General features: G+C 52.5%; 2 protein-coding genes across 3 annotated transcripts in view; one reads left to right on the plus strand and one right to left on the minus strand.

The window, feature by feature from the left end:
* Positions 1 to 38: 38 nt before the first annotated feature.
* On the minus strand, positions 39 to 3,104 carry THTPA (thiamine triphosphatase). 2 transcript variants are annotated; one of them, XM_055309245.1, is made up of 3 exons: positions 2,659 to 3,104; positions 1,797 to 2,348; positions 39 to 815 (listed from the first exon to the last, which is right to left on the minus strand). In XM_055309245.1, the coding sequence occupies exons 2-3, from the start codon at positions 2,341 to 2,343 to the stop codon at positions 670 to 672; spliced, it is 693 nt and encodes a 230-aa protein (XP_055165220.1). In that variant the 5' UTR covers positions 2,344 to 2,348; positions 2,659 to 3,104; the 3' UTR covers positions 39 to 669. The 2 variants fall into 2 exon arrangements, with proteins under 2 accessions (XP_055165220.1, XP_055165219.1); XM_055309244.1 differs by having other exon boundaries at positions 2,751 to 3,102.
* A 2,502-nt stretch (positions 3,105 to 5,606) lies between these two features.
* The window catches only part of ZFHX2 (zinc finger homeobox 2), a 29,454-nt gene continuing 11,519 nt past the window's right edge, over positions 5,607 to 23,541 (plus strand). The window contains 2 exon segments of the mRNA XM_055309327.1: positions 5,607 to 5,845; positions 21,448 to 23,540. Of these exon segments, the coding sequence (XP_055165302.1) occupies positions 21,497 to 23,540 (2,044 nt within the window). The 5' untranslated portion in view covers positions 5,607 to 5,845; positions 21,448 to 21,496.

The raw sequence follows: 23,541 nt of genomic DNA on the forward strand, positions 1-23,541 counted from the left end.
TAGAAAATGTTTATGAATCATAGCAAGGGAAGAGTCTCTTTATCTTGAAGTCTGTATTTTCCCTTGATCCTGTTTCAACAAAGGAGGGTCATTTCTACCCTCTCCAGGTTGGGGAGCAAATTTGCCTCTAAACCTCCAAAGGAAGCACTCTACCATTTGGACCTGAGTAGGGCACAGTAGCAAAGTAAAACCAGGACTTACAGATTTCTAACAGGGATTCCACCCACTTCCCCAACCCGCTGCTACTCCCTGCACCCCAAGGCAGGGAAATCCCTGCTGCCTCCCCTCATCTCTAACTCAGCTGTAAGGCGGTTTAGGAGCTGCTGGCAGAATCAATGGCATCGACCAAGGGAGGTGGGGTGGCAAGGGATTTTCCTGTGCTTAACTACTGATCACGGCTAAGTGGAAATCCTATAAACACGAGCGGAAATCAATGGAGGCTGCTTAGCGGCCAGGGGAGAGGGGCGGCCCACAGATTGTGTCTGACGGATGAGGGAGAGGAGGCAGCCAGGGAGGGCTCAAGGAAGGATAACTGAGAGTAAAGTGAAAACAGGCAGAGCTGAAGAGAGAGGAGCCACTGGGGAAGAAGGCCAGGGAAGGAGGCATAGTGAGCCCAGAAAAGAACCCTATTAAACCCAGAGTTCTCTTCCCTGCTGAGGAAGTGACACCCTAGCCCAGGCTGCTGTCAGGAGCTTTAGTCCCCTGTGGCTTCTTGCTGGGGCTGAGTACTTCTAGCAGGTGCTGATAGTCCTGAGGCCGGAAGCGCTGTAGGTACACGATCAGCTTGGCAGGTGCTTTCTCCTGTACTGGCACACCTGCAGGCAAAAGGAGAATGAGGAGAGAACCAGACAGAGCCTTAAATGCTTTGACTCTGCTCCCTGCCCACATAGCCAGACCCCAAAGTTGTTTCCAAGGCAGCACTGAGATTCTGAATGCCATCCAACCAGTTTCTATAACCCATCAGTGCACACCCTGATTGGCCTATGCAAGTGGGGCCTACAAGGGCCACTTCAGGCAGGGGCTGGGCTGGGAAGCCAAGCATTAGCCTCTGCTCCAGCAAGGAGAAATGGTGAAGAGTTCAGGTGCCATGAAGACAGGCCAAAGCTCTTAAGGTTGGTAATGAAGCACATGCAGAGATGCATACAGAAACAGGGCTATGGAAAGAAGCAGCAGCTATAGCCATGGCGTGGGAATCACACAGAATTCTAGCCTCTATGTGGTCCGGAGCCATGATCAGTCATTGTCTTATTGTTAGAGCCTGGAAGCACACTGTGCATATAGCAGAAAACTCAGCTCAGTGTATGTCTGCTGAGAAAGTGAGAGCAACATTCCAGGACTTTAAGGCCTCATGGGATGTGCAACCCCATCCTTCTGTGGATGAACTGTCTACAGAAAATCTGCCACGACTTGTGCTATGGTCTGTCACATAAATGCAGTGTTCTTGCCTTTTATTTAAAGCCAACAGGACACATTAAATGAGGATCTAGGTAGTTGTAAAAACGAGAGGACAGGGTTTGGGGGATGGAAAGAGTCAAGCAAAGAATGGACACAAACTTGGGAGTGGCTGGAGATGTAAGAACTAAATGAGGCAAGGACTAGGGGAAATGAGGGACAAGAAAGGATCCGATACAGGTTAGGCAGCTTCTGTAAAAGCAAACTAGGACCTCCAAAACATTGCCCGGACAATCCCCATTACAGAAATAACCCCAAGGCCCTCCCCTCTAACTGGTTCAGGGGGTACATCCAGAAGAGGGATACGGAAGGAAAGAAGGCACAGAAGGGTTTGTCTCCCTCACCAAGCATGCTGCTGAGGCTGTGGATCTTCTCTAGGGCAGCTGGGATCTCAGCCTCCTCATGCACCAGGGCCTCTACCTCACCCACTGTGTAGCCAAAGTCGGCTGTATCCAGGTCCACCCTGAGTGGAGGCTCCTCTTCCTCAGCTCCAGATAGCACCAGCTTCCAGGCACTACGCTTAGTCACAAAACTAGCTACTTCCTGCAGCTTCAGTGGGCCCAGGACAGCAGCCACACCTCCAGCCCCCAGGACCTCAGTGCCTAGTACCTCACAGAGCTGGGCCACAATGGCAGACTCAACTATGAGTTCCACATACTCAGTGTGGGGTCCCGAGACACCTGGCCTTCCAGGACATTTGAGCTCCCATCCACTACCCTCGCGCTGTCGCAGCCAGTGGTCAGCCCGCATGAGGCTCAGCTCAGGGGTGTCGTAGTAGCTGTCGCGGAAGGTGACGCGGTGCTCCAGGGTGCCCCCCAACTCCTGCAGCCGATCCTCTGTGTCAGGCCCAGGAACGAATTTTCGCTCCACTTCAATCAAGGCCTGGGTCATGCTACCTGCAATCAGTAAGTCAACAAACATTTGCTGAGCTCCGAAGGGTGCTCAGCCTTGCTGGGTGACAGTTCAGCAAACCGCCCCCCCCCCAAAGAATTTATGAGGCACACATTGTCACAGAGCTCTGTGTTGGGGCTACAGCTCTTTCTACCTGCCTCAGTGATGGATGGCCCCGTTTGTCTCTGATGTCTTAACGTTCTGCAAGTCACAGATCTCCAGGTAATCCCTTACAACTTTGATGATGTCCTCAATCCAAAAGCCTCCCCAGAAAACTAGTGGGTGTCCTCCTTTCAAAATACTCGCCCTCTGTACCTTGCTACCCCGGTGGCCTGTGGCTCACTTCCGGCAGCGACACCGCCCTTCGCCACAGCACCGGGCCAGGCCCGCGGAGCCTCGGGTCTCACCTCAAAGCCCGAGGGTCTCCTTTTCGCGAGACCTGGAGATGGCGAGGGGAGCCTACGCCACGCCCGCGAGGAATGCCGGGAGCAGTCCCTGGCCTCGGACCTCGGCCCGGCTCTCTGCGCACCACGCCGCTCCCCGGCACGAGCGGCCATATTAGGCCTGATGTGGCGGTGCTAAGCACAGGCCCGAGAGGCCTGCTAAATGATAGGGGGTCTGCGACCTCCGCGGTGGGCCAGGAGCGCAGAAGTACCCCTGCGCTCTGCTCCTCATGTCCGACCCCTCCCGGTTCCCGGGGGTGGGCTGGGGTCTCAGACCTCAGCCTGAGCCCGGCACCCGGGGCCCGGGTGCATGATGGGAGATGTAGTTCCGAAGGGAGATTTTGCTTTCTCGGCCCACCCGTCGCTATGGTGACAAGGAAAGCTGCTGTTAGTGCCCGAGGGATTCCACCTAAAGTTGAGCAGGGGCAGTGCAGATGGGAGAAGCTGAGCCCTAGTCCCGTCTCCAGCCCCCTCACTCCCTACACAAATGGGCCTGAAATCCAAACCACTCATTTAGACGCTGTCCAAGAGATCTTTTATTGACTGGTATTATGGCGGCCCGAAAATACAGGCTAGTGGCAATGGGCTGAAAAAGGGGATAATTAAGACCAGTTTAACTATTCTGGGGTTTTATTTTCTTAATTTAAAAAAAAGATTTTGTTTATTTATTCATTAAGGGTGGGGGGGAGAAACACAGGCAGACAGAGAAGCAGGCGCCATCCTGGATCCCAGGATCATACCTGGGTGGAAGGCGGATGCCCAACCACTGAGCCACCAGGCGTCCCGCTATTCTGGAGTTTTAGAGGGAATAATACATCCTGGCCTGAGTGTTTAGGGTAAGGGTGGAAAACTTTCTATCAGACGAGGAATGGTATTTTGGATAGGAGTGCTTGGCCAGTGTGTAAGGAGGAGCTGAAGCTAGAAATACAGTTGAAGAGCCAGCTGGAAAGGGCCTATTGTGGCAGACTGAGGAATCTGTCACTGATTTGCCAGTGGCCCCTGATCAGGCTTTGTCTGGAGTAGGAGAAACACTCATGTTCGTTTAAAATACAGCAAGATGTGAGAGTGGCCCTTTGACTGCTTTGGGAGACAAAACAGAGGAGCTTCTTCTCCTTACTCACTCTGGAGGACTGTGGCTACCTGGAGACTGTGTGTTTGCCCCTGTGGGTGAGGTAGCTTGCTGAGGAACAGTGGCTCTTTTCAACTCCTATGATGGGTGAGAAGTGCCAGGTTCTCAACATCTGTCATTTTCTCAGTATGTTTCTGGAAACATGATCTGTGGGAAGAACTGTGAAGGACACTGATTTACAGATGTGGCATCTTTAAGTTGGGATATCTTGGATGCATCCCTCCTCCACCCCATAACAGGCACCAGTAGTCAGGGAGGGGCGGCCCTCCAGCCCCTAGCTCCAGTCACTGGCTTACTTTTCATCCATCTTTCAATTTTCAGTTTTCTTCACTGGAGAAAAAGACCTCTTCCTCTGAATTATAAGGTCCTCTTCCCTGAGTTATAAGGTCCCATTCAGTGGGGCAGAGGCAGCAGCTTAACTGAAAGGAAGAGCAGACTCAGGAACCAGACAGACCTGGGGTTAACTTCCAGCTTTGATTTCTAGGTGTTTGGTCTTAGGCAGGCAACTCCACTTCCCTAAACCTCTCATATCTCCTTGGTAAAATGTGGACTGCCACAGTTACAGGTGAGGATTCAACGGTAAATGGTCACATCATAAAGATTCAATTTGGTAGTTTCTTCTTTCTCTTTCCTGTGAACTCCAAGGTTTGTTTTTGTTTGTTTTCTTTTCCCTTCTCTACTTTCTTTCATTCCTTTTCTTTTTGTTTTTTAAGAGAAGTAGGCTGTAGCAACTCTTGTGAGTTCTGGAGTCAGAGCAGCAAGGTTTGAGACCTGGCCTAGTCATTTATTGGCCATGTGACCTTGGGCCATTTAACTTGTTTGTGGCCTGGTTTCCTCAATTGTAAAATGGGACTAGTTAAGTAAGTGAATGTACATAAAAGTGCTTGGAACTGTTCTGTGGACTCAATAAATCTTTACACTTATTATTAGAATGTAAGAGAGCTTATAACCTAAAGATGAGGACCAGGAGCCCAAATCTCCCTTTCCCAGCCCAACTCTGAGTGGAGGAGACAGAAGCTCCCAGAGACTTAAAAATAACTGCTGTCAAGAGGTTCTAGTACCCAATTGGAAAGGACGGGTACTGATAAGGCAAGAAGGAGGGAGTGTGGGGGGGAAAGACAGATAGGCCTGGGGCAGCTCTAGGAAGCTGGTAGACGCCCAGGCTTATTCTAGAGCCGACTTAAAACAACAAGACACATACATGTAGGGTTTCCGTAGGCAGGAGGGAGAGGAAGAGAACACAGGAAAGAGTTTAAGGGCGCTTGCCACCTTTGCAAGCACTGGCTTGGACCCGGCACCGCAATTGAGCGAGGCGGCCCTGCCCGTTGGGCCGCCAGCCCTGGGGCCTTGGGTCCGGCGCGCGCACACGCGGCGCTTGCTGGCAGGCGGGTGGGAGCAGGGACCGACCGACTACAACTCCCGGCACTCACCGCGGCGGGCGGGACGCTGCACCTGCTCAGTGGGGCCGCCCCGGGCGCCTGGGTATTGATTATTCCATTGTGTGGGACGCCTCGGCTCCAGCCAGTGAATGAGGCGGAGGAGTGAGGGCGAGGAGGAGGAGGAGGAGGAGGAGGAGGAGGGCGAAGAGGAGGAGGAGGAGGAGGGCGAGGAGGAGGAGGCAGGGAGCGAGCGAGTGCCCAGGGTGAATCAATGGAAACCCCCTCACGAAGCCGGGAAAACACTTCAGCCGCAGCCAAATAGCATTGATTATTTTCCTTCACTTCCCTCACCGCCGTGAATTTATTTATTTATTTTTTCCATCTCCGTCCCTGACGCCCCGGAGTGAGCGCTGGAGGGAGGGAGGAGGAGGGGAAAAAAAAAAGGAATCAACACATCGGAGAAGTCCCTTCCAAGAGCCGCCCCCTCCCCTCCCCGCCTCGCGCTGCTCGGCGGCCGCGGTTCGACTCCCGTCCCTGCTTCCAGCTGAGGTGTAAGTGCATCGATTTCCGATGCTGCTGGGTTGGTTTTTTTTTTTTTCTCCTCTCCCTCTCTCTCTTCTTCCTTTCCTTGCTCTTTGGAAGCTGGAGACGGAGGAGAGAGGAGGCGCTCGGAGACTGCCGCTGGAGGGCACGGAGAGGGACGGGAAGGGGTTGGGGGAGGGGACACGGACGGACGGACGGACGGACCAAGAGCTTGAGGAGAAGGAGGGGCAGGGGTGGGGGGGAGGGGGCGTGCGAGTGAGGATGGTTGGGGGAGAGGGAGATGCAGGGGTGGAGGGAGAGACGGCGAAGGGAAAGGCATCGAGGCTGGACCTAGAGCCAGCCGGACAGACGGAGGGTCACGAGAGCCTAGACTGACCGCGCCGAGCTGTGCGGGGAGCGGGGGTCCCGGAGGGAAGGGGAGGCCGGGTGAGTGCGGGCTCGGAGCTGTCAGCCCGGAGGGGCCTGGGTCTCGGCTGCCCCCCGCCGGCTGCGGGATCGGAAACCGCGGTAGGCGGGCGGCTGATGTACGGGCTAGCATGCTGCGGTCCCGGGTGGGTGGGAGGAGACGTGGATACTCAATCTTCCATCTTCGTTTTTGCCTGAAGTTGAGCTTTTTTTTTTTTTTTTTTTTTTTGGAAAGGTGCGAGTAGGTAAGGGGAGGCCACTGCTCCACTCAAGGTGAAGTGTGTCTCTCCTGGCCCCTCAACTCTCCATCTGCTCTGCTCTTGTCTGGCACCCTCTCAGAGTGGCCCTGTCATTTTTGAGCACTGGACCATGAGTGGCCTCGAGGTGCCTGTAGCCTCACTGATCTCTGTCCATGTGTCCCGGCCTCTTGATTTTGCCATTCTTCCCCCTCCTTCATTCTCTCCATCCATCCATCTCTAGGTCTGTGTGTCACTGTCTCTGCATGTGACTCTTTCTATCCGAGTGATCCTCTCCCTGTGTGTCCCTGTCACTATGTGTCACGCCTTGGCTGCCTGACTGGTCTGCCCGTCTAGGACTCCGTGCCCTCTCCTTCAGAGTCCTTATGATATCTCTGGCCTTTTCAGGCTACTTTTTTCATGCTTATCAGTCATGATTGTAGTAGTCACCAGTCAGGGGCCTGGAAAGAGTCTGAGGGATGGGACAAATGTGTCTCCCCGAAGGACTCAGGTACCCTTTCAGCACAGCTACGACAGCATCCTCTTCTATCTCCACCTGGGAAGATTTGGAACTTCTAGCATTGTTGACTATCTCCTTTGCCATGTGCCTGTCTCCCCAATCAGGACCTCTAGTCTCCTGTGTATCATCTGCCTTTCCAGGAGCTTTCCACCACCAACGCCTTCCTTGCTGACTTGATTTCCTCCTTTCCCTCATTTTGCCATTGTATATTTTTTCATTTCCCCATGTTGTTTCACCCCGTTTTTGCATTTGTCTCCTGTGATCTCCCTTGCCTATTCTTTACCGTTGTTCCCATAACCTGCCCTTTGCCTACCTTTTCTCCTTGGTCACCCTAATTTCCTTTTATCCCTTTATCCTCTCACCCAGCATTTTAACCTCTGCAGCAGAAGGTACCAGAGAGCAAGGGCGCTGGGAGAGGTGGGGAGTATGGTTTGTGCAGGCACATAAATAGGCCAAGAAATCAATTTAATGGGCTTCCAGGGGCATATAACCCCTTCATCAGTCAGGGCCATTATGTCCATTAACTGTCAACTTTGATTTTGTAAGGGGACATTCTCTAGGACTCTGAGCTCCACCCTGCTTGGTTGCCTCTCATCCTTCAGTTCATTCTAGATATTAGTGGCTTTTTCTTCACTTTCTAGATCATCTTCCTGGGCCCCTGTTATTATCATATTTGAATTCAGCATGATCCTTTAGGAGGCTGTTTTCATCATATGACAGAAGCTATCTTATGCAAGAGGCCAGGGTTAAAAATGGGAAAGGGGGATTAAAGAGTCTGGAGAGTTTACCTTGTTTTAAGCCCATCATTGTCTTCCCACCCTCTGAGCTTGGAAGCGCAAGAGGTGGAGGTAGATATGGGCATAAGATGGAAGATTTCCGAGGTTAACAGTGTTCAGAAAGGATTTGAGGAATGTGCAAAAGGAAGGGAAGAAAATCCATGTGGAATGGGGGCAGGGAAGGAACCGAGGGGTGATTAATGAAAATTGGGAGAATGAAATAAAACACGAGTTATGGACAGAAATGATAGAGCATTCATTCCTAAAGGCAACAGAAAAGGCAATATGCAGTGAATACAATGGTAAAGTGGGGGAAGGGAGGAATTGAAGAATAAGATGAGGTGGGAAAAGAGTATGGTACAAAGAAGGTAAATGGAAGGCAAATGGAGGAGTGCTGAAGCAGATCAGAGCCGCACAGAGCTTGGGAGGGGGAAGAAAGGAGAGGATGAGGTATCAAAGGAAACAAATGCCTCTGGTGCTGAGAGGGACACAGCGTGAGGGACACAGCGTGACCGGTGCAAAGAGAGCGCTGCAGGAGGGGCAATTCAGAAAAAGGCAGAGCAGGAATACCACTGGGTGAAGGCCCGCAAGAGAGGGACGCCAAAGGAGAGGCAGAGCGCACAGAGATACTAGTGAAGAGAGAGGGAAAGAACCTCACACACATTCCTTCCATTGGCCGCATCCCTCACTCAACCCCACTCAACCCCACCAAACGCCAAGCCAGGGGGACACAAGCAAAGAGATGAAAAAGTAGAATTCCCATTTACTTTAGCTGACAGGAACTTGAATCTTTTTGGCCCCCTGAGAACCAAAGACCTCAAGCCTCTGATGTCATAAATTGCTGGGGTTGCCATGGCAACTTGACAGGGTTCCTCCGTCTATGATGTCAGAGCAGCTGGTGTTACCTTGAGACCCATAGAGGAACATCTTGCTGCTTTGCTGGGAGCTGTACCTGTACAAGGCCAGGTCCTGGGTCTGATCTGTAGGATTCCTGGGTCTGGGTCGGTAGCTTGCTCTTCTCTCCCTAGAGCTGTTAGCTCAGAGCGAGATCTTGTATATGAGTGCCTGACATTCACTAGAGCCTGCGGGAGTCAGAGGAAGAGACCTTGGGAGATAGGGCATTGAGGACCAGGTGGTAAGACCAAAAGGCAGGCAAAGAAGGAAGAAAACTGGAAATGGCAGTTAGGAACTGTGAAAGGAAAAGGGCTTTGTGAGCAGGGAGGAGCGTCGTTGAAAATGTAAGATGAACCTAGCTCTGGGTTTAGGAATGGAGACCAAAGCTGGAAGTGCGCAGGAGAGGAGATCAGGGGTGAGTGAGTGTAACCTGATGCAGGAATAGAGAAAAGAGCAGGGTTCTGAAATGCCAGAGGGCACAGTGGAATTTGGCTGCCGAGGGTGATGAGATTGCAGGACTGAGTCCTGGGGGGAGGAAGCTGTTAGGTGAGAGACCCAGGGTTAGTCATGATGGCCCTAGGAGCAGGCACCCCATCCATCTACTTTCTGATTGATTGTTTCCCAGCACCTCGCCCAGCGTCTGCCATATAGAAGATGCTTAATAAATATCTGTTGATTGAATGTTGAATTAATAGGGAGAAGCTAGGGAAAAGAGTTGCCCACCTTCCTCTCACCCCAAGCCTCAGACCCCTAAGTCTGCATAAATGGTCAGGCTGAGAAGGCAGCAACTGAAGGAAAGGGCTTGGAAGGAAGCTCACTGAGCTACAGTGAGCACTGAGGTGGTGGAGGGAGGACAGACCAGTTAGGGGTACACTTGGTGTCAGTCAAGGAAGGGCTGCCACACTTGGAGGGCTAACTTTAGGGCCTGATCTGAGGAGTCTTTGGAGAGAGAATGGGAAGAAAACATGAATGAACAGTCTTAGGAGCCCAAAAGAAAGAAAGATGCGGAGGAGGGTAGAGAAAGGAGGTGGTTTCCAGAAAAGGTTGGGAGTTCCTTCCAAACAGAGTTGGCAGATTTGATTTAGCAGTAGCATCTCCACCCTACCCCCTTCCCAATCATGAAACCACAACTGAATCAGCCATACTCCTGCCCTGCCCCCCAAGTCACAAATAAAGAATTCATAAATCAATACCAGGCCCATCCTATACACCCTGTAATCCAGGCAATAACAAGGAACAAGGAAGTCAGCATCAGCCAAGTGGGCCAGCAGGGCAGGATGTAAGGAACCCTATGAGGGATGGCCCTGATGCCTGACTGCCCATTGCTGAAGGAGTCCAGAGGTGTCTAGAAAGGGATGAGGTAGGGCAAGATATGCAGAGCTCCCTACAACCCTGAGTGAAGTCTGCAGAGAGAGAGGTCTTGATACACAGAGGTCTTAGAGAAAAATGCACTATTCAGGGATTGTAACCTGTCCTGTTTCTATGGTGAAGAGTCAGAAAGCCCCTGGATGGGTTGAGGACTCTAGGAGAGAAGACCTGGGAGGGAGCAAGCAAGCTGGGAGCCCCAAGGGAAAGTCTGGCTGTTATAAGAAAGGCCAGGGCAACTAGAGAAGGGGCTGGGAGGGAGGGGGGTACCCTGAAGGGAGGGCAGTGGCAGCTGGATGCACGGTCAGCCACCACCATGGACTTGGGCAGCTCATATTTTGCAGCAGGCGACAGGCTGTCGACACGGCGGTCCTTTACCTCACCGTTAGAAACTCATTTCATTGATTTTTCCATCTTTCTTCTCTGGCTTCTCAGTCATCCCACCACTCACTTTCCCAGAGCCCCTTGCCTCTCTGGGGAAAGCCCCAGGGGACTGCCTACCCACCCCTCCTCCACCCAGGCTCTTGGGGGAGGGGTGTGTGAAAGATTTAGAGGGCCTTCCAGCACCTGAGGTAATGGCATTGACTCCCAGTAGCCACCCCCTCCCCACCATGTAGGAGCTAGTCCAGAGACCAGAGCCTCTGGATCGTTGTTCAGGGTGCCCAGTTTAAGGGGTGACTGGGCTAAGATCCACCTGTTCTGTCACAAAGCTACACCACTAAAGTGCAGGCTGCATATACCTGGAGGGAGACATCTTTTTCTAATTCCTCCCAAGACAGCTCCATATCCCTCAAAAATTTTCTTTCAAAGTTAAGTGAGAGAACAGGAGTTGCATCTGGGTTTGGGCAGGAATAGGGATTACACTAAAGCTAGGGTTCGAGCCTCCGAATCGCAGCAGGGCCATCCACCAGAATGATGCTGGCACAGGGGCCTGTGCAATTAGGAGGACCTAGTAGCAAGAGCTGTCTTCTGAGAGGTAAATGTATGCGGTGGCTCCTCCGTGTAGCACATTGACGTGCAGCCAACGGGGGCAGGATGGGTGTGGGCCAGAAATTTTTACTTCATATGTGGACATTTCCCTAGTGCCTCCTCCAGTCACAGCCAGCTACCCTGGGCCTCTCCCTGTGGGGCTGGAATCGGAGGAAAGGTTAAGAGTCAATTGCCAGTCATTTGGCTTCTCAGTGAAGGAAGGCAGAGGGTGGGACAGGAGGGTTAGACTGGGTTTCCCTGAGGAACTGAGGGGATACGTGCCATTTCCATCCTCAAATCTTTCAGTCCTGGCTTTGTCGGTGACCAGCCCCCCTCCTCGATCTCAAGCCCGAGGCCCTTTGGCTCTGTCCTGCTTTTTCTCTGGTCTTGGAGGTTGTTTGTCTGGCCCCCATGTGTCTCAGGTCTGGGATGTCTGAGTCTAGTTTCTGCTGCTTCCTCTGACTCATGGGCCTGTCGCCCCCATGGCAGCTGTCTTTCTTTCTGTTCAGCCCTTTCTTTCCAAGTTATGGGCCACTGGCCTACGTGGGTCTGAATGCCTTCTCTCATCTCCAGCTTCTTCTGGCTACCCGATTTCCAAAACCCAGAAGATAAGTCCTGGTGCTTCGGAGAAAGGAGTGCACTTGAGGCTAGGAGGAGAGAAGACCGGGGGAGGCCAAGGAAGGAAGGGGTACAGGCAGGGCGGACGGGAGAAGCGACCGGCAGAGTAGGACTGAGAAAGGGAGTCCGAGGTAGAAACCATGTGACTTGGAGCCGGAGTGAAGGCCACAATTTAAATGAAAAAGGAAGGAGGGCGGTAGGCTGTGCGGCCGCGGAGAGAAATGGAGGCGCGGAACCGGGAGCCTGACCCCCTGCCGGGAAACGGAGGCTGCGGGGAGGAGGGGAGGGAGGGAGGGAGGGAGGGTGGGTGGGTGGGTGGGTGCGGGGGACAGGCTTCGAGCGGAAAAGGCAGCTCCGGCTCAGCCTCCGCGGCAGTCCTGAGTTCAAGCCGTGCTGGCTTTGACCCTTGTGGGAGGAACCGAAGTGGCAAATTAACGACGATAATGAAGTCACTGCTCCTTGTTTGTCTTTGCTGGTTTCCCCTTGAGATTTGTCCTTTGGCCAGACGGGGCAACGTGGGGGAGGGGAGGGCCAGCGGCGGGGAAGGGCGGGGGGTTGCGGAGGAGAGGACGGGGAAGTGAAGACGCGGAGGCCGAGGGACCGGGTCGCGCCAGGAGCAGGGGAGAGGCGAGGGGAGCGGAGAGACGGAAGGGAAAGAACAATGGGGAACAGGGCAGGGAAGCCTGGAAGGAAGAGCAGAAGACCGGGCGGGAGAAGGAGAGGTGGCACGGAAATGGCGAGCCGGAGGGAGAGAACGTGGCGGGGCTGCTGGAGCTGCAGCTGGCGGGGCCAGTGGGCGGGGCCTCATCTCCATCTCTAATGGCTGTGAAATGAGGTTAGCTCCATTAGAGGCGGCGAGAGTGTAACGGGATCACACTCATTAGGACTGGGCCATCCCAGTAATTACCACCACCCCAAACACGCCCGCGCCAGCCGGGCCGCCGAGCACAAACAGGCACGCGGCAACACACCCGCACCGGACACTCAGCCGGGCCCCCGAGGGCAGACCCGGGGCGTCTTAGAGACCCAGCCGGAGGCTTGAGAGCCAGCACCTTCACTAACCCCGAAGAGGTGCTGGGACAGGCAGCACTAAAACCAGGCCCTCTCTCTCTCTCTCCTCCTCTCTCTCTCTCTCTCACTCACACACACACACACACACACACACACACACACACGGTCAGATACACCCCCAACTCAGGAAATAAGGCACGTGAATGAATAATTATCGTTTCCACTTATTGATCACAAAAAGTGCTGGTCTGGATAATGATCATCTCAATGAACACAACTCATTCTGTATATGAAGAAACAGTTTTTAAGCAACTCACCCTAAGTCATTTACATAATACAGACTAGAACGAACTAAAAAAATTTTTTAAGATTTTATTTATCCATGAGAGATACACAGAGAGGCAGAGACACAGGTAGAAGGAGAAGCAGGCTGATGTGGAACTTGATCCCAGGATCACTACCTGAGCCAAAGGCAGAGGCTCAGCCACTGAGCCACCCAGGTGTCCTGAGAACTAAAATTTGATGCCAAGTCTGTCTGACTCTAAAGGCCGCATTCTTTTTTTTTTTAAAGGTTTTATTTATTCATAAGATACATAGAGAGAGGCAGAGACACAGGCAGAGGGAGAAGCAGGCTCCATGCAAGGAGCCTGATGCGGGACTCTATCCCGGGACTCCAGGATCAAGACCTGGGCTGGAGGCAGGGGCTAAACGGCTGAGCCACCCAGGGATGCCCTAAAGGCCACATTCTTAAATAATACCATACTGCTTGTCTTGAAGTTCATATGCTATTATGAATGCATATGTATAGACTTCCAGCTTTAAAAGACATTATCACAAATGAATACACATATCCTCAACTCAACTTTTTCATATGTCTAACCCCCCCCCAACACAAACACAAAAGCAGTGGCCAGGACCCCTCATTGACTGCAGTGAGAACAGCGCCCCCTGGAGTTGTACAAAGCAGTGGTCTTGTTCTGGCTCATCTTCTACTAAAAAAACTGAGAGCAGCCATCTGACCAATACCTTCAAGCTGAAAGGAGCCTGATAGCTCAAATCTAATGCTCAAGGCAAGACATACATAAGGGCAGAGTAACACACAAAAAACTCAAAGACCTCGTTCAAAATGCACAACCAGAGTTCAGAAGCTTACAAATTAACCCAAGAACCCAAAAGTGGAGTGCTGGGGTCAGGCTGGCTGAGTCTGCTCTGGACTCTATTTCTTTCCAAGTTTGAGACCTTAAAAATTCCTTACCCCATCCAAGTCCGTTTCCATATTTGTCAAATGGGAATGAATGGCTGTATCTGTTTCATCAGATTGGAGAATTAGGTGATACAGTGCTGGCACATGGTAAACATTTAAATATATTATTATTAGCTCTTGTTGTAACACCATTTAAATGGAGTCATTACCATCACAAGGGTTTGTGTAGACTCAGAGAATCAGAGGGTTTTTTTTATATACACAGTCACTTACAGTGGTATTCTTCCAAATAATTGGAAATAATTGTTGTGATTCCTTCCAAGTGCAGGGAGATCAGCAGTCTTCTCCAGAGGTCCCCCCTGCCAGGATCTGATAGGATCTTGTATCTGAACTGAAGGGCACCACTCCCTGCCCCTCATATAGAAGGGGTTAGAGCTGGCTTTGTGGGTTTGTCTGAGCCTGAGTCTCCCAGGTGTACCTACAGTATCCCACAGCTCGACACTGCTGTTCTAACACCTGAGGTGTCATTAAGGGAGACGCATGGGCAAGAAGGTCCACTCCTCCCTGGGACATCCACCCCTCTAGCAGCAGGCAGCTGCAGCCCACTCAACAAGCCATGCAAATGTGGATGGATGTTCAACTAGCTAGCTGTGGTTTTAGTCCACCATTTCCCTTTGACCTCTGTCTGCTCCCAACCTACCCCCATCTTTTTCCTCCCTGCTTCTCCTTTCTTCTCACACCTCACTCAGTTCCCTTATGCCCACCTTAAGTATCTTGCAGGGTGTAAAACACAGTCCCCTGTGGCTCCATCCCTCCCAGTGGGCACAAGCCACCTGCCCAATCTGATGTCAAAGCCGGAGGCTTTAGTGAGATTGAGTAATCACATGTGTGGATCAAGATCCAGCCCCTTCCCCCAACTACCTACCTCTTCCCCCCCTTACCTTCTCTCTTCCTCCCTGCTCCTCTCTGCCTTAGCTGTCTCTTTCACCCCCTGTGACACTCCTTCTCCTGCCCGAGTGTCCCATTCCCTGTCTTTTGGACAAAATGTGTATTGCAGCAGAGTTAACACTCCCAAAGATTTGGGGTAGGGAGAGATGGAAAAGTCTAGGTGAGGTAGGTAGGATTAAAATAGAGGAATAGGTATTCCTTTTTTTTTTTTTTAGATTTTATTTATTTATTCATGAGAGACACAGAGAAAGAGAGAGAGAGAGAGAGGCAGAAGGAGAAGCAGGCTCCATGCAGGGAGCCTGATGTGGGACTTGATTCTGGGACCGCAGGATCATACCCTGGGCCAGAGGTAGGTGCTAAACCACTGAGCCACCCAGGGATTCCAGGAATAGGTATTCCTAAAACTGATATTACACTATATGTTACTCCCTAGAATTTACATAAAAACTTGAAATATGAAAAATATTTTTTATTTTTAAAATATATTATTTATTTGAAAATAAATAAAATGGAGGAATAGGAGTACTTTGTTTCCTTTTTCTTTTTAGAATTTTTTTTTAAAGATTTTATTAATTTATTCATGAGAGACGCAGAGACATAGATAGAGGGAGAAGCAGGCTCCCCACAGGGAGCCTGATGCAGGACTTGATCCCCAGACCCAGGATCATGCCCTGTGCTGAAGGTAGACGCTCAACCACTAAGCCACCCAGATGTCCCTTGTTTTCTTTTTAAACAAGAAGGTAAGACTTAGAGAACGAGAAAATGATACTTTTAAATGCAGGGAGAGGCCATATCGTTTTGATCCAAGCATTAGCTGCTTCTGTAGCCAGGCCATGTGGGGGCCTAGGCAAGTCTTCCATTCTCTGCTCTGGGATGGTGGGGTGTCTCTAGGCCTAAGCAATCCAGAGGGCTGAGTGAGAAATGAACTCTGCTGCTGGGCAGACTTAGGTTTAAATCCTGTCCACAAAAGACTCTGCCCTCAATTTTTGAAAAGGCAGAAATTAGGATGAACCCTGATCAAGAAGGGTTCATATTCTGCAAATACCTTGCTCCGTTCTGGGTGGAGCTAGCCAAGAGACCAGGGAAAGAACTAACCTGGCTGACCATCCCTGACCACAGGAAGGAAGGGATCATTCTCCCCATTTTCCAGATGAGGAAACCGGCAGGTAACTTACTGAGGTTGCACAGCTGGGGAGTAGGGGAACCAGCACCGAACCTGGGTCTGCATGAACCCAAAGCCCATGTTCTTCCACTGCCTGAAAAAATCAAGTTCATCAAGTTAGAGTTTATTTGCTGTTTATACCAAACAGTCCCCCCCCCCCGGCCCCCTGAGACAGGGCACTCACTCCGTCTTTCCTTTTCCTCTTCAAGACCCTCTTTTCCATGGCCTCTTGAAGGCAACAGGTTGAGACAAAAAGGGGAGAGAGCAGCAGTGTTGTAAGCAGGAGTTTCAGGGAGAGGAAAGACCCTAAAATTTGACTTTAATAAGGGAAAGAAGTTAGATACAACATTTGGTAAAGTTTAGGGCAACAGTGTTTGGAGGGCTCTGATGTGGAAATCATTGCATGTAAATTTTAGGCGATTGTGCTGATGCCCTCTGGCTGACTTTCCTGGGAAAGCCTTTGCCTCGTCCTTAGGTTTGGAGAAAAGAAGGGAGTGGGGTTTTGCTTTTTGGTATGAGGAAGGGAGCCGGGCCGGGAAGAGAAAGGCGGTCTGTCATCCCCACCCCTACCCCCGCCCGGCCTTTCTTCTCCTCGATGGTGTTCCTCCTGTGACCACTAGGGAGCAGTAGTGTTTCTCCTCTCGCAGCGGGCTGGGGCCGGGAGGGGGCGCTGCCCAAGAGTGGTCTTGGTCTGCCCGGGCTCCCACAGGCCAACCTGAACCCATGCCCTAATTCCTCCTCGGTGAGGGGCACAGTCTCTCCTCCCTCGGGCTTCTTTTCTCTGGCCCTTTCTTTGCCCTTGCTCCTTTGGCTCCTGTACTTCTCTGGTCCCAGGTCTCACTCACTGTGTTCTCGGTCTTGCGGGGTCTCAGAGCCCACCTTTCCAGATGTGCATAACTTCACATCCAAGCCCTTTGGTCCATCTCAGAACATCTTTCTCGGTGGCTCTCGGTCCCGCTGTCTTGTCTTGGAGCCTCCTGGCTCCCTGGCCTCTTCCTGCTCTAAGTACTGTCGGTGTGTTTGCTCCCCTCACCCAAACGAGAGCGCACAACGGGAAGGAGTGCTTGGCGGGCTCTTTACGGAGTCTTTCTGCCCACCTCCCGTGGAAGAATATTTGCAGTTCAATGATGACTTTTGTGGGGCAACTCCTCCCTGGCTGAGCTTTGAAAGTAGCACTTCAGGGGATCCCTGGGTGGCGCAGTGGTTTGGCGCCTGCCTTTGGCCCAGGGCGCGATCCTGGAGACACGGGATCGAATCCCACGTCGGGCTCCCGGTGCATGGAACCTGCTTCTCCCTCTGCCTGTGTCTCTGCCTCTCTCTCTCTCACTGTGTGTCTATCATAAATAAATAAAAATTAAAAAAAAATATTTTAGAAAGTAGCACTTCAGCCTTCCCTTCTCATCCTGAGCAGTAACGAGGGACACAGCCCTGGAAGGAGGAAGAGGGTAATAGGAAAAAAAAAAAGCAACTCTTCTATTTATCCTTTGCTTTCTCTCCCCTTTCTCTTCCCCTTCCTCTCCTCCCCCTGTGAGGAAAGGAAGCATTAGGGAGGAAAAGGGAATGAAGGGGCAGCAGGGGAGCTCTGGAGACTGAGGGCCATTTTGGAGCTGGAAAATTCATCTCCGGGGATGGGGATGACTACACCCTCAGAACTCTCCACCCCGCCTTGGCTCCAGGCCTGCCTCCTCCCATCCCCCTCGGTGGCAGCAGCCTTGTAATTTAAAGCTCTCTCTGTCGCCTCTAATGTGATCCTCTCGTTTTATTGACTCTCTCTGCCGTCTGTGGCGCCCCTTCACATCAATCTCCGCTCTAATCACACCAGCGCCACTGCCTGCTGTCTCCCCTAACCCCTCTCCTCCTGGGCCCCAGCTCTTGCTGCCACCTTTCCTGTGACTGTCCCCTACTCGTCCCCCCTCCCTCCCTTCCCCAGAGGCGGGAATGCCAGGGCCCTTGAGGGTAGCCTTGTCCCCTTCCCCACATCTAGGATGTGCCCCAAGGGAGAGGAGATGCCCTTACGGAAAGCCTGGACGTACAGGAGGAATGGCAGTCGCATCAGGGTGAACAGGACTCTTAGCCTCAGGGTGGTAGGTGGAGGGTGACTTTTTGGTCTGTCATCTGGTTCTGCATCATCTCCAGCAAGAGCTGCAAACAGTACCAGATAGGAAGGGCAAGGAGAGGGACACCGACCCAGAGAAGGAAGGAAGAAACGAGTGGGGGCGGGGGGGGGGGAGTGAAAAACTAATTGCTGTGGTTAAAGGTTTGTAATAAATAGGAGGGGAGAAGCGTGGAGTGGGGGCAGTGAGTAGGGAGGGGGTGCACTGAGGCAGAGACAAATTTGCAATTGAAATTCTTTCCTGTAGAGGAGGAGGGGGAGGTGGGGAGGAGATTTGCAATTTTAAACAGCTCCCGAACTCCCCTCGGCTGTCTGGGTCTCACCCACAAGCTAGCCCAAAGCTGAACTCCTTTGGTTTCCAGCTAGCAATCAGCTGGAGCTTTTTCCAGGTCTGGGAAGTAAAAGCTTTGGAGAGAGAATTTGGGGCTTAGGTCTTCCTAGCACCTCCTGTTAAGTTTGATCTGGAGTTGTGAGTCAGGAGCCAGTAGGAAGTAGTTGATTGATGTGATGTAGGCGCAGTAGCCTCAGGGGAACAGAGCACCACCCAGGTCAGCCCTACATGGCCAGGAGAAGCCCCTCTGGCCCAGCCTCAGTTCTTCCCACCAGGTAGGGCAGTGAAAGGATGGCGAGCCCTCACCGTGGAGATAACAGTGGACTGTCAGACCCTCGTGCGCCAGCCAGCGTGCCTGTTCCCTACCCGCAGGGATTCGTAGGAGGCACACCATCCTCAGACAGTGTCCGGCTTCTGCTTTCTGGTTATCTAGGATAATCCCTCCATCATAATTCCTTTACTTCCCTCTTGATTCTCCAACTACCTCTCCCACCGCCCCCCACCCCAGACCCCCACCTCTCGCCCAGGTGCTGATTTGCATTTCATTAGCATGCTGATCCAGCCCCTCGAGGAGCTCCTTAATGGCTCCGACTTCACGCCTGGCTAGCCTCCCCAGGAGGAGGGGGGGAAGTGGGCACTAGGTGGGGCCAGACTGAAGACCCATTCATTTTTTTGTTTGTTTCTTTTTTTTTTTTAATTTTTATTTACTTATGATAGTCACAGAGAGAGAGAGAGAGGCAGAGACACAGAGGGAGAAGCAGGCTCCATGCACCGGGAGCCCGATGTGGGATTCGATCCTGAGTCTCCAGGATCGCGCCCTGGGCCAAAGGCAGGCGCCAAACCGCTGCGCTACCCAGGGATCCCTGAAGACCCATTCCTAACGGAAGAATCTGAAAGTGAGGGTTAGAGGTGGCCCTATCCCTTCCCCGAAGCACTGGGCTGAGGGCTGAAGGTTTAAACATGACAGATTGGCTGATATTAAGAACTGGGGAGGATGCAGGCCACTTGGGACATTGGGAGAAGTATGGGATGGTGAAGTCTGGGAAATTGGTGAGTTGGGTGGGGGCAGGGCGGGGAGGTGTGATAATCAAGGTAAAAAGGTTGGGAGCAGCAGGGGAGGCCCCGTGCTTCTAGTCAGCTAGAGGGAGCAGGGGAATCCTTACTACTGTTAGACCTTTGGTGGCTCATTTAGTCTGTACTGGGTCTGAAAGACGACCCAAGTAGATGGAGGAGCCCAGGTCCCTATGTCCCACCAATCTTTCTGCAGTTTCACCTCCTTGGACCTGTCAGCAGCTCACTCAACCTATCTTTGGCTGCCTCGTCTATAAAATAAGGTTGTTGTTAGGTTAAACGAGATTATTAATGAAAACATTTAGCACTGTGGCAGGACCATGGTATATGTATCTGACTAGCTTTTAATAATATTATTACTGTTACTTTTTTTTTTCTTTTTTATCTCTTTGGGGAGGAGGAGACTAATCACATAGAAGCTGTTGTCTTCCAGCTGGCCAGGGAAGCCCCCACCTATTCCACATGCTGTGACCAGAGATGGATGATCTGGAGGGCACTGTGAGAGCAGCACAGTGCCTGCAGACCAGTGGAAATTCACTGTTGCCTCTCTGGCTAGAAGACCTTGACTACTCCTTCAGCGAGTGGAAAATCTGAGGGTCTTTCCTAGAGTTCATTCAACAGATAATGTATTGACTATGTGGCAGGCATCTTTCTTGGTGCTAATGATAGGGTAATAAAGCAAAGTTCCTGCTCCCCTGGAACTTACCTTCTAGAAGGGAGAAATAAGTAAATGAGGAAATACCTGGTGTAGTGCTAAATCTCTGAAGAAAGTAACAACCCCCAGGGCATGTCAGCCTCAGTAGGAAGGGAAGGCCTGTGGGAGAGGTGATATTTAAGCAGAGACCTGAATGAGAAGGAGCCACTATGCAGAGGTTTAGGGAAGAGGCTTACTGTTAGATAGAGTAAGCTGTTCAGCTTAGACAAGGCCCTAAGGTGGGAATGAACTTGGTGTGTTTGAGGAACAGAAAGACAGCCAGTGGGCTGGAGGGAGCCAGCCAGGCAGGGTGGAGGGTATTAAGATGTGTCAGAAGTAGGCAGGTGACAGATGGGTTAGATCCTTTTGTAGATTAGGGATGAGTTTGGATCTTATTCACAGTGCAGTGAGAAACCATGCATGGGTTCTAAGCAGAATGTAGTGCGATTTATATTTTAAAAGATGCTTCTTTATGATACCTGTAATGTGGTTTATTCTTTAAAAGATTGTATTATTTATTTGTGAGAGACAGATAGCTATAGAGAGCAGGAGAGGGAGGACCAGGCTCCCGGCTGAGCAGGATCCCAGGAGGACCCTGGGATCATGACCTGAACCAAAGGCGGACACTTAACCTACTGAGCCACCTGGGCGCTCCCTGAAATGTGCTTTAAAACAATATAGGAAAAGGGGAAGTGGGGAAAGATATAGATGGAACAAGGCCAGCCTGTGGTGGTGGCTGTTGAAGCTGAGTGATAGGTACAAAGGGGTTTCCTTATAGTATTTGGTCTACTTTTATATAGGTCTGGCATTTCTCATAATTGAGAATTAAATGGAAGCTCATTCTGGCTGCTGAATAGGAGACTGGGCTATAGGGGCAGTGGTGGAAGCAGAGGTCACCCTAGAGTTGTCACACTGGTTTGGGGAGGTCAGTGGCTTGGACCATGCTGGTGCTCATGGAGGGACAGGACAGGTATCTGAGAGATTGCTGTCCAGTTGCGTATGGGTGGGGGTAAGATGAAACTCTTAGGTTTTTAGCCTAATGGCGGTACCAGTTTTTGAGATAGGAAAGAGGGGAGGAACAAGTTCAGGGGAGAAATTGAGAGTTCTAATTTTGGACATGTTAAGTTTGATGACCGTTAGCACTAAAGTGAAGCTTCAAGTTGGCAAACAGGTACCTGAGTCTGGTGCTCAGGGAAGAAACGAGTGGGGCCGGAGTATCTGGAGAGTCAACTGCCGGGCTGGGTGTCTCTCCTGCAACCTCACAGCCCCGCTCTCTCCACATTTCCCCCACAGGGTACCGGCTGTCACGCTGAAATGAACCCCCGGCACTCCTCCGTCTGTCATGGCTTCCCTTAACTCATCCTCGACCATTGGCACTGCCACTCCCCCTGGGCACGATGCCCCCTCCCCGCCTCTGGACACCTCCTTCCCCAGCACCCCCGCTGATCCTGTCACCAAAGATCCCCCTGCTGCCCCCTCCACCTCTGAGAGCATGAGGCCCTCAGAGCCAGGGGGACAGGCCCTGGAGTCAGGCTGTGGCCTCGTCCCACCAAAGGAGACTGGGGAGCCCCGAGAAGAGCCTGGCTGTGGTGGCTTCTCACCAAAGGACCTAGGAGTACAAGAGGACAAGGAGCAGGAAAAAGGAGGAGGGCTCCCTCCCGTGGACCTAAGCAACCATTTGTTCTTCACAGCTGATGGTGAGGCCTACCTAGTGGCCAAGCTGTCCCTGTCAGGTGGCAGTGAACTGCTGTTACCAAAGGGCTTCCCCTGGGGCAAGGTGGGAATCAAGGAAGAGCCCGGCCTGCCCGTCCTTGCCCACCCACCCCCTGCACTCCTCACTGCCCTTCACATCCAACATGGCTTTGACCCAATCCAAGGCTTTAGCACTTCTGACCAAATTCTGTCCCATGATACCTCAGCGCCATCTCCGGCCACCTGTGAGGGAAGGGATGGAGCCTTCTGGAGCTACCAGCTGGCTCCAAACCCGCCCGGAGATCCCAAAGATGGCCCTATGGGGAGCAGGGGAGGAGACCATGGGGCACTCTTCTGGCTCTGCCTCCTATGCCGCCTGGGTTTCAGCAGGCCCCAGGCTTTTGTGGGTCACACACAGTCTCATGGGGTGAAGCTAGCCCCTGTTCAACACCTGGGCCTGCCCGATAACCCAGCTGTGCTCCAGGCAGGAGATGAGGGCTGCTTGGCCCTCCTAAGCTTTCTGGAACCAAAACCACCTGTTCAGCCCCTTTTAGAAATCCCCCTCAACAATGGCAACACAGTGAACACAGAGGCAAATATAGCCCAGCCTGAGGATGGGCCCCTGGAGTCAGAAGCCCAGACTCTTGTCCTGCCTACGGAAGAAGTCATGGCCCTTAGCCCACCCTCCCCGCCCACAACCCCCGCCACCTGGGACCCCAGCCCAACCGAAGCCAAAGAATCGCCAATGGCAGCAGGTGAGGCAGGGCCAGATTGGTTCCCCGAGGGGCAAGAAGAGGATGGAGGGCTCTGTCCCCCACTCAACCAAAGCTCACCTGCCTCCAAGGAGGGCAGCACTCTCCCTGCCGCAGTTGGCTCCCCGGAAGACCCCAGCGACCCACCGCAGGCCTACCGCCTAGCTGAAGACTATACCCCAGCCCCTGCGGCCTTCCAGAGCCTCAGTCTGTCCAGCCACATGTCTCTGTTACACTCTCGCAACTCCTGCAAGACACTCAAGTGTCCCAAGTGCAACTGGCACTACAAGTACCAGCAGACCCTGGATGTGCACATGCGGGAAAAGCACCCGGAGAGCAACAGCCACTGCAGCTACTGCAGTGCAGGGGGCGCCCACCCACGCCTGGCCCGGGGGGAGAGCTACAACTGCGGTTATAAGCCCTACCGCTGCGACGTTTGTAACTACTCCACCACCACCAAGGGCAACCTCAGCATCCACATGCAGTCAGACAAGCACCTGGCCAACCTACAGGGCTTCCAGGCGGGCCCAGGAGGCCAGGGTAGTTCCCCAGAGGCACCACTCCCACCCTCTGCCGGGGACAAGGAGGCTAAAACCAAATCGTCCTGGCAGTGCAAGGTGTGCAGCTATGAGACCAACATCTCCCGCAACCTGCGCATCCACATGACCTCTGAGAAGCACATGCAGAACGTCCTCATGCTGCACCAGGGGCTGCCGCTGGGCCTGCCACCTGGGCTGGTGGGGCCAGGTCCCCCTCCCCAAGCAGGAGCTGCTGCCACCCCACCCCCTGAACTCTTCCAGTACTTTGGGCCTCAGGCCCTAGGGCAGCCTCAGGCTCCCTTGCCTGGCTCCGGGCTAAGGCCAGACAAGCCCCTGGATGCCCAGCTGCTCCTCAACGGCTTCCACCACCTCGGAGCGCCTGCTCGCAAGTTTCCCCCACCCGG

Source organism: Nyctereutes procyonoides, unplaced genomic scaffold (genome assembly GCF_905146905.1).
Source record: "Nyctereutes procyonoides isolate TBG_1078 unplaced genomic scaffold, NYPRO_anot_genome, whole genome shotgun sequence".
Taxonomy (NCBI): Eukaryota; Metazoa; Chordata; class Mammalia; order Carnivora; family Canidae; genus Nyctereutes; species Nyctereutes procyonoides.